Source organism: Cucurbita pepo, chromosome 2 (genome assembly GCF_057944985.1).
Source record: "Cucurbita pepo subsp. pepo isolate OVF chromosome 2, ASM5794498v1, whole genome shotgun sequence".
Taxonomy (NCBI): Eukaryota; Viridiplantae; Streptophyta; class Magnoliopsida; order Cucurbitales; family Cucurbitaceae; genus Cucurbita; species Cucurbita pepo.
In genome coordinates, this window is record NC_141799.1 from 10,338,545 (window position 1) to 10,349,045 (window position 10,501).

The 10,501-nt window shown below is 36.9% G+C and overlaps 1 protein-coding gene across 1 annotated transcript; it reads left to right on the plus strand.

Annotated features, from left to right (window-relative positions):
• The first annotated feature begins 7,451 nt into the window (after window positions 1-7,451).
• Window positions 7,452-10,066, plus strand: LOC147793620 (cationic amino acid transporter 1-like). Its single transcript, XM_087121689.1, has 2 exons — window positions 7,452-7,921; window positions 8,710-10,066. The coding sequence occupies exons 1-2, from the start codon at window positions 7,501-7,503 to the stop codon at window positions 10,041-10,043; spliced, it is 1,755 nt and encodes a 584-aa protein (XP_086977815.1). The 5' UTR covers window positions 7,452-7,500; the 3' UTR covers window positions 10,044-10,066.
• The last annotated feature ends 435 nt before the right edge of the window (window positions 10,067-10,501 follow it).

The window sequence follows — 10,501 nt, forward strand, 5'->3', positions numbered from 1 at the left end:
TAGGTCGTGATTTTTTATTGAAGGCTGAAGAGACCGAGGCTCGAGCCCATGAAGAAGGAAACTATGGTCGAGATTGTTGTAAGACTAAAAAATACAGACCAGATCAACGTAGGGACAAGGTCATTTTGCCCCTACTCCTACCTGAGGAGACTGTATAGTTGAGTTGTAACAAGAAAGCGAAAGAAATGAGAGAAAAAAAAGGGATAAGAAGAAGTTAGGATTTGAAAGAAGGGAAGAGCAGAGAAATCATCGGCTACCTCAAATCTGCCACTGGAGATCGAATCCAAGGCAAGAAACTTCGAATCAAGACTCCTCTTAGTGCTAGAGGAAGAGTTTGCGTGATGGATTTGCCCATTCCGGCTGGAAAATCTAAGAATGGAAAAGGTAAGACTATGACCTTTTCGTTTCAATTTTGCCTAGATCTAAGGAGTTTCTTGAATGATAGATATGGAGTTTTGAGGTGTGTAATTAAAAGAGGATTCACACAGGTTTCTTGAAGGAATCCCGAACCAATATTAATGCTTAATCGGAGTTCGGGTGAAATGGTCAAGAATAGAAAACGTGAGTTTTTCCGTATCTTTGAATGGATTTAATTCATTCTATATTCAAGAAAAATACGTCGATGTAGGTGAATAAAAAATCTACGACTTTGGTGAAGAAACCGAGTCAATCCAAGTTATGTGCGAAAAGTTACGAAAATATGAAGCAAATGGTTTGAACACACAAAACAAATGAAATTTGGAAAATTGAAAACACGCATGAGAGAGAAAATTGCTGCCACACGTCTCCTAATTTACAAAGGAGCGTGCGGAGCCGGTGAGTGACACGTGGCAGAATTTCACTAGAGAAATGCATTTAGCCAACCTGTTGACACGCGTCAATACGCTCGTAGTCGGGTCAAACTAAAATAAAAATGCTCATGTGAATCGAACAGCGTCTGGAACCACCAAATTGACACGTGACCGATCTGGCGACCCACTGTCCAACCTAACGATCTCGCCACAACCTATCCGCCATGTGTGACGCCCAAAAAAATTTGTAGGGTAAGTTTGCGCCGTTTGGGTTCAATGTGCACCACTGCTTGCGCGATGCCCGAGCTGACAAGCCAAACCCTTGTCATGTCTTTCCATGTGTTTTTCCTTTTGTAGTTCTAGGGCGTATGACGCCTCAAGAATATCATGCCTAGGCATGCCAGACATAAAATGGCTCAGAATGTACTGGGATATGACTAGTTGTAAACTTCTCCCTACCCAAGGTTATATATGCTAAGCTATTGTTATCTTTCTCTTGCTTGCTTATATAACGTCTCTTTCCAAAATCTCTCTTTCTAAAATCTCTCTCTCTCCTCGTTTTTTAAAACCTTCTTTTAAAACCGAGGCTAGAGGCTCGATCATACGTCGCTTGGCCGTAGGCGACGCAAGAACAAACTGGCTTAGCTCACTTGTCGTTGGAAACTGAGTGCCGCACAATCGCTAGTCCGCTGCCTTCGAAAGTGCGATTGTGTCAAGTGGTATCACAGCTTTGTTAGCTCCGTAACATCGTAAAGACCGAAATCATGTCAGCGACAAAGTCAACACCCAAAGCACAAGCCGACCGGCTTACGCTAATAGAGGAGGAAATGCTATTCCTCAAAGAAGTCCCTGACACCCTCCGCTTCCTGGAAGCACGGGTGACCGAATTGAGTGGGAAAGTCGTAGAAAATTTAAAACACGCATGAGAGAGAAAATTGTTGCCACTCGTCGCCTAATTTACAAAGTAGCGCGGTGGAGCCAGTGAGTGACACGTGGCAGCATTTTGCTAGAGAAATGCATTCAGCCTACCTGTTGACACGCATCAATATGCGCAGATTCGCGTCAAACCGAAATCAAAATGTTCACGTGAATTGAACAGCGTCTGGAACCACCAAATTGACCCGTGCGCCATGTGTGACTTCCAAAAAATTTAAAGGGTAAGTTTGCGTCGTTGGGGTTCGATGTGAGCCAATGCTCACGCGATGCCCGAGCTGACCGCCTGTGTTCATTGCGCGTGAGGGGCGCGTGCCAGCGCGTGGGGGAGCTTGCCTGTGCGTGCAGGCACGTGGAGCCCCTTATTCTCACCCCTTTTTCGCCTGTTTGCTTGTTTTTCATCCCAATTAAAATACTGACCTTATTATTATGTGAATTAGGACCCATCGAGGAATTTTCATAATTTTTGGAACCCTCTCCAGTGAGAGACTCGAGATCGAAAAAACACGCGTTAACCAAGTAAGTAACCTTTTGGATTCCCACGAGTAGTACTTGTAGGAACTGCTTGGATTAAGCATGCATGCTGTAAAATTGATAAACTTAGCTAGCTAGACCTAACATATTAGCATGTAAGCCATGCAAATAAATTAATTAAGAAAATCAATAGAATCTAGATATGATTGACTTTGAAATCATTTTAGAGTGAGAATGTGATATCGCATGTATGCATGATAAAGGAGGAAAGAAAATATGTGAAATCTTCGCTCCGGATGAAGATGGACGTTATCTTCCCGTTGAGCATGTTTGTTAATATTGCATGAACTGTTGCATGTTAACTCAAATGCATATTATGGTATGTTAAGACTATATATGAAATTTGGTGGTCATTTGAAAAGGTTAAGTAGGAAAACCAAGAAATGATGTAAAATGATCATAATACCCATAAGTTAATTTAGCTTCGGTTCATGAACTAGATAACCTCCAAATATTATGAAACTCTTTCAATTGGAACGCATGAAACCTTGGATAACGGTTGTCAGGTTCATGAATAGTACCGTAAATCTTAGGGGAGTGTCTTGGAGAACGAACCTGAGAATGTTTGCAAAACCACCCCCACCTGAATGGTGTGTCAATTTTCTCTATTTATAATCAAATAAATTACAAGGATAGGAAAAAAGAAATAAATTGAAATAACAATATATGAAAAGCTACCTATGGTAAAAAGATATTTGCTTATAATAAAATATCAAATATGATATATAGGGTAAAGTATAATTTAGTACTAGATATCCTTGAAAGAGCAAAACAAGAACCTAGAAATTACCAAGAACAAGACAAAGATCAATGACTAGAACATGGATCAAGCTCTAAGTTCTAAGACTTAGAACCAAGACCTAAGAACCATAGTACTAAGGCCCTTGGATTAGAACTAAAGTTTAAGGATCCAAGAACCAAGGTTCTCAAGATAGATCGAGATATGAACCCACAAGTCAAGGATAAGAACTAAAGAGCGTAAGTACTTACAACCAGAACAAGAAAAAGAAAAGAAAGAGTGTGATACTCTAGCATATCAAGGACATGATTAAGAGCCTACAAGTAGGCTACTTACTGAGTCTTTGTACTCATTTCTTATTTTTCATATTTTTCAGGTAATAAGGAGCTTTTTGAGGTCTGGAGGGGACTCTGGAGTAGGTGCCGTAGACAAGTTTCACCCGTCGTCCTCAAACTTTTTATTTCAAAACGTTTTGTGTCCATTCGGTATTTTGTGTCTTCAATATGTTGGGTTGTGTTTTAAAAACTTATGTATGAACTTTATTTTGATATAATGTATATTATGTTTTAAATTTTTTTGTTTTATTTCGCTAAAAAAAATTCGTTCTTTTATGAAGCCAACGAGTCAGCCCGGTCCTTACAACTTGTATCTTTCCAAAAAAAAAAAAAAAAAAAAAAAAAAAAAAAGTTTATATATATATATATATATAACTATATCATGTTTTATTTTTATTATCATCATATACATTTTAGCTCAACAAGTACAAAATAATTGACCTTCAATCTCCAAAAGAGAAAAGCAATAAGGGTTTTCTTGTGTCTAGATCAAGAATAACCTAATGAAACTCAACATCCTTGGAAGTTGTGTTTAAATCAACCGAATAAAACTCAACGATCATTTCCAAGGGTACTCTAATAGATATGATTCTTAAGAACCAAGGCGCAAGGAAATGCCATTGTCTTTTGCTGCCCAAGTACAAATACTATTATAACATTGATCGCTAAACCAATTTTCCATTTCTGGCCAAAATACTTCACCGGAAGCATGTCCGTGTTTGCTGCTAAAATTGCACCAAAATCGTGTTGATTGCCAAAAATTTTCTTTGAAGGTCCAAGAGTATTTCGCTCCAAGGTCGATTTCATGTTCGCCTAAATCGTTGTCTTTAGACTTGCAGTGAGCCAAGAGAATTGAATCCTTCATATGATTCCAAATTGCAACTTCCCACGGGAAAAACAGATGTTGTATCTTTGAGTCGGATTCTACAAAACATGAGCTAATAATCATGTTTGATTTAAAAGCAAGCAATATGACAGAAAGAATATGTTTATGTTTTGAGGCTTCATTTTTTTTTTTTTTTTTTGTTGGAGTTTAAGTTGGTAACTTTTTGCTTTGTTCACAAATCCATTGTTTTGTTTCTTTCATATATATCATATCAAATTGGTATACAACAAATATTTACTCGGTTGTACCATCTAAATCTCACTATTTTTCTAACCTTATTTTTCTAAATATATACCATCCTTGATAACAATTAATAGGGTGTATTATATATAGCAAGTTATTACATCCAAGTTAAAATATGTTATATTTGGACGAGAGTTTGAATCCAACAAAACCTACCCTATAATGCATATCCTAGTCACATCGTATTTTTAATCTTGTCATAACCTTATTGTCCTTATACATCTCATAGTCGTATCATTTCATGGACATACCTTAGGCATATTGTTTTCCAAACGCACCCTAACCATATAGTTTTATCAATCTATCATTTTGTACACATAACCTATATATATATCGTTTTTTCAATCTATCATAACCATATCAATTTCTATACATAACCTAACCGTGTCGTTATATTAATAATATCTTAGTCATATCATTACATTACGTTCATTGCATCATTCTCGTATTCTACTCAAACATATCATAACGTAAGAGTTATCATGCCATTCACATATTATAACATATACATATAAAATCATAGTCATATCGATTCATAAACGATTTACACTTATCAAATATATGACATGTGCATAACCACGGGGCACGTGTCAGCATCAAATATAACAATGTCAATAATAACGTCATTTACTTGGTTGGCCGACATTCTATTTTATTTTTAAGATTGGCTTGACTTGTCCCTCGAAGCTTATAACCATCCTGCAGAATTGATTCATGTTGTAATTGTAAGAGAAAGATTTCCATTTTTGATGATGGGAGATAGTGGTGTTAGGACAAATGTGCACATAATGTAATGAGAATAGGAAGAAAGGGAGAGAGCACGGGGAGTTGGTTGAGTATTGAGGGGAAAGTGGGCGTGTGAGAGGATGGAAGAGAGATGATATTAGTTGATTTGTTTAATATCTTTTTTTACCGGCATGACCTAACATAAATTTTTTTTACCGGCATGACCTAACATCAGTGGGACATAAGGAACAAGAAGCAACTTTAGGGGTAAAACGGCTAATTGACCTATCTTTAGCTACGAACAACCTGTGAAGGATCGACTTACTAATCATGGTTATATCAAATTGACAGAAATATATCTATAGTTAGGGGAGTGCAACTACTAGACTATAGTGGAGTGTCCTAGTAGTTAACGAGTGTTGTTGATTAACAAGGTTAATGAGTTTAACCGGTTAATCTTGGATCGTTGGAGCCCATGATCTATAGGTCCATTAGGTCCCTCTGCTAGCTCACATCGGACTAAACAATAGAACAGTGTGACGAGTGAGTTCGAAGTGTTCGAATTCAAATTAGGGAATATGCGCTACATATATACGATATATTTAACCGCATTTTTGTTTTATTTATGAATTAAACAAAAAGAGAGAATTTGAGATATTTAAATAAGTTTTAAATATTTTAATCAAATGTGTTGGAATTGATTGAGATTGGTGTTGAGTTAATATTAAATATTAATTAAATAGTTTAATTAATAATTTAATATTACTTTAATTTGAAATTAATTATTCAAATTAATTGTTGAATTAAAATGAAAAAAGTCAAAATGTTGACTTCTTAGTGGAATTTTGAGGCGTTAAAATTTGGTTTAACCAAACTTGCATGCTTGCCATATAAACCCCACAAGTTCTAGTGGAATTTTGAGTGTCAAAATTTGGTTAACTCAAACATGCATGCTTGCTACATAATCCCAAACATTTGAGTGTCAAAATTTGGTGATCTCAAATTTACATGAACATCCAAACATGACTCTGTAAATAGAGTGATCATGGTACATGAAAGGTCTTCCTTTGGAAAAAAAACATTGAGAAAAACCTCTCAAAAACTCTATTTTCATATATACTAAATCCCTCCCAAGTTTAGTCACTCACCGGATTCCACAATCCCGTTCTAAGGCCGGAGAATAGTGGAGAAGACACTAGTGGTGGTTCGAAACCAGTTCGTGAAGAAACTTAAGCGACAAAAGGTTAGTATTCAAACTCATTGAGTTTTAATGCTTTTGAACATGCAAGCTAATTTACTATAATTGATGTACTTAGAGTGCTTAAGATCCAAATTGATTCCGCATGTGTTATATTAACACCATCAATTCTCTCATCACATATCACACTCGTAATGTAACGTCCTTAATATTCTTGCTTAAATTAGAAGCATCACCACATGAATTCCATAAATAACATAGGTGGTAGTTCGAAATACAATATTTGCAAATGAAGCCATGAACTTACACGTTTAATTTAAGACAAGAAAATAGAAATAACATATCTTAAACATATCGTTAAACACATGGTACCATAACATATATTATATCATTCACGTAACACATCTCAAACATATCGTCAAACGCATCACATCATTTCATAAACATTTCACGCATATCAAGCATATGACACGTGCAGAACTATGGGGCATGTGTCATCATACAACATCGGTTTCTAACCATACGGATAGTACAGCCACTTACCTGATTGCTTAGACTGGTGTCACCAATTTATCCTTAATAAAAGTTCGATTTTGTCATTTGTATCCAAGTCAACTATGTGAACCCATGACAACAATTTCAAGTTCAATTCTCTCCCTTTTACAATGGTCCACGTGTTAGACTTCAGGCAAGTAGAGTATTAGAATATTAGAATATTATAAAATTCTCACGATTAATCTCGACCGTAAAGACTATTTTGTAGAGTTTTATTAAACTACATACTAATTATAATACTTAAATTTGTGAGTAAAGTAATTATGAAGTTAAATAAATATTTTTATATATAATTGTACCCTAAGTAAAACCGTATTGTTTGAAGTTAACCATCCGTTCATTTAACTAAATCTAGTTTTAGGAGAATAGTTTTAAAATTCAGCTTGAATTGGAATATGATTGAGGATCCAGTTGAGAATGATTTGGAGTTAAGAAGTGTGGTACAAGCCCTTTTCCTTTATAAACCCCCTTTTCCTTTCTTATTCTCCTGTCTTGTCTTAAGTTACTTGATTCTCTCCATTAGTTTCTTTTTTGGTTGACTGTTTCAGTGTGAATTCATAATGGGTCAACCAAACGGTGATGCCGGTGGTGGAGAAGGGATCAGAAGAAGATCTTGTGGTTGTTCGAAGCAAGATTTTCTACCAGAGGAGTCGTTTAAGAGTTGGGGAAATTACACTAAAGCGTTGAAGGAGACGCCGGCCCGGCTCTTGGATCGGCTCACGGCCAGGTCCGGGGAGCACATTGAGCTCGTCGAGATGAAGGCTTGCAGCCAGCACGAGATGAAGAAGAGCCTCACATGGTGGGACCTTATGTGGTTCGGTATCGGCGCTGTCATCGGCGCCGGAATATTCGTCCTCACCGGTCTTGAGACTAAGAAACACGCCGGCCCAGCTGTCGTCTTGTCTTATGTCGTCTCCGGTGTCTCCGCCATGCTTTCAGTCTTCTGTTACACTGAATTTGCCGTGGAGATCCCAGCAGCTGGTACATGCCTTTTTCTATTTGGTTTATGTTTGTCATCAAAATATTATATATTTTATTATTTATTTTTAAATTAATTTCTATTTCGACAGTGTTTTAAAATTTTATACACTTATTCTTGTATTTTTTCTATTAATTTTCTATTCATTATTTTATTCTTTACTAATTCTTTTCCACCTCTTGACTATAAAAAAAAAAAATGTTTAAATTTTATTAGAGATTCTCTTCAACTTTGGAAAAGAATTATACCTTTAACTTTTATAAAAAAAATTCAAAAATATTTTTAAACTCTAATATAGAAATGGAGACGGTTTATCTATTTCTTATACATCATCTCCCTTTTTAATTGTAAGGGTACCAATGGTAATTTATATATATATTTTTTCTAAAGTTAAGAATATTATTGTTACTCTTGAAAGTTCATGAGTATTTTTAAAATGTGTACCAACTGTAATAGTATTTTGAATATTAAAAAAAAAAAATTAAAAAGTTGTCTAACATGTGCTTTTTTTTTTTTTTTTTTTTTTTTTTTTTTTTTTTTTTTTTCTTTAATGAAGTGGGTCTTATTTTTGTGTTATTGTATTGAAATTTTTATTATGACATCTTAATTGGTTGAAACAAAATTTAGATTTTGAATGCAAGAAGTATAAAATATCTATAAATATAAAGGGTAAAAATATTTTGAATTCAACAATACTTTTACAATAATCCAAATTTAAAATTATTCTAGATTCCCTTTTAGTTTTTTCTAAATTACTAACCACAGGAGCTCGTTGTAATTATTTGTTCAGGTGGATCATTCGCCTACCTAAGGGTAGAACTAGGAGACTTCGTGGCATTCATCGCAGCGGGCAACATTCTCCTCGAATATATAATTGGCAGCGCTGCTGTGGCCCGTTCATGGACTTCATACTTTGCCACTTTGTGCAATCACCATCCGAACGATTTTCGCATCCACGTTTCGTCTTTCCCCGACTCCTACAACCAACTCGACCCCATCGCCATCATTGTGATCATCGTCATTTGCACCTTGGCTGTAGCCAGCACCAAAGGCTCCTCCCGCTTCAACTACATTGCTTCCATTTTCCACGTTGCCATCATCCTCTTCATTGTCATTGCCGGCCTCACCAAGGCCAACCCGAAAAACTTCACTCCCTTTGCCCCTTATGGCCCTCGTGGCATCTTCGTAGCCTCTGCCGTTTTGTTCTTTGCATACGTTGGATTCGACGCCGTTTCGACAATGGCTGAGGAAACTAAGAACCCTGCTAAAGATATACCTATTGGTCTTGTTGGATCAATGGTGATCACCACATTAGCCTATTGCATTCTTGCGGTTACCTTGTGCTTGATGCAGCCGTACCAACAAATTGATGAGGACGCGCCGTTTTCAGTGGCTTTTGAGGCTGTTGGATGGGGTTGGGCTAAGTACATTGTGGCTGCTGGTGCTATTAAAGGCATGACCACCGTGTTGTTGGTTAATGCGGTTGGACAGGCATGCTATCTTACCCACATTGCCAGAACCCACATGATCTCACCATGGTTCGCCAAAGTGCATGAAAGGACGGGCACTCCAGTGAATGCAACAGCCACAATGCTCGCTGCTACAGCAATAATCGCCTTCTTTACAAGCTTGGGAATCCTCTCGAACCTCCTCTCTATCTCCACCCTCTTCATCTTCATGCTGGTAGCCATCGGCCTGATCGTCCGACGCTACTACGTCAGCGGTGAAACGACACCATCCGCCCGAAACAAGCTCATAATCTGCCTTGTTCTAATCGTGGGATCTTCAATAGCAACTGCCGTGTACTGGGGCTCAAGCGACGGCTGGATCGGCTTGGTGGTGTCCAATTCCATATGGTTTCTCTCAACTCTGGCCCTATGGCTCGGTGTCCCACAGGCCAAAAAGCCTCGCGTGTGGGGCGTGCCGCTCGTCCCGTGGCTGCCTTCACTGTCGATCGCCATCAACCTTTTCCTTCTTGGCTCCATCGACAAAGCTTCATTTGAAAGGTTCGGAATCTGGACTGGGATTCTGTTGATTTACTATATCTTGATTGGATTACATGCTTCTTATGACTCGGTCATGGAGTCCAAGACTACAGCAGGAGAAGTTAATAGCAGTTTGTGAATGGATCTTTTAAATTTATAATGATTGGCTTAGTGCTTTGATTATCGGATTTGTGGTTTATGTTTGTTATTGTGTTAGCTACCATTCATGTGGGCAAGGACGGTGGTTTGTTTCTATATGTTTGAGCTTCCTCTCTACTTTGTTTGTACATGTAAAAATTATAGCTAAACAAAACGCTATATTATTTTTTTTTTTTAAAGATCTTGATGGTTGACGTTATTACAAGTTCGAGACTTATTATTATTATTTTTGTGTAATTATAATAGATGCTATAAAAAAAATACGAAAAATTGCTAAAGTAAAGTATTGAATAATTTGAGAGAGAAGTTATTCAATTGATACAAGATAAATGGTTCACCTTATATAATTATCAACCACATTAATTAATTAGAAAAAATACAAAAATTCACAAGTGTTCAAGATTGTAGTAACATGTAGTTGAACTAGCATTTTTTATT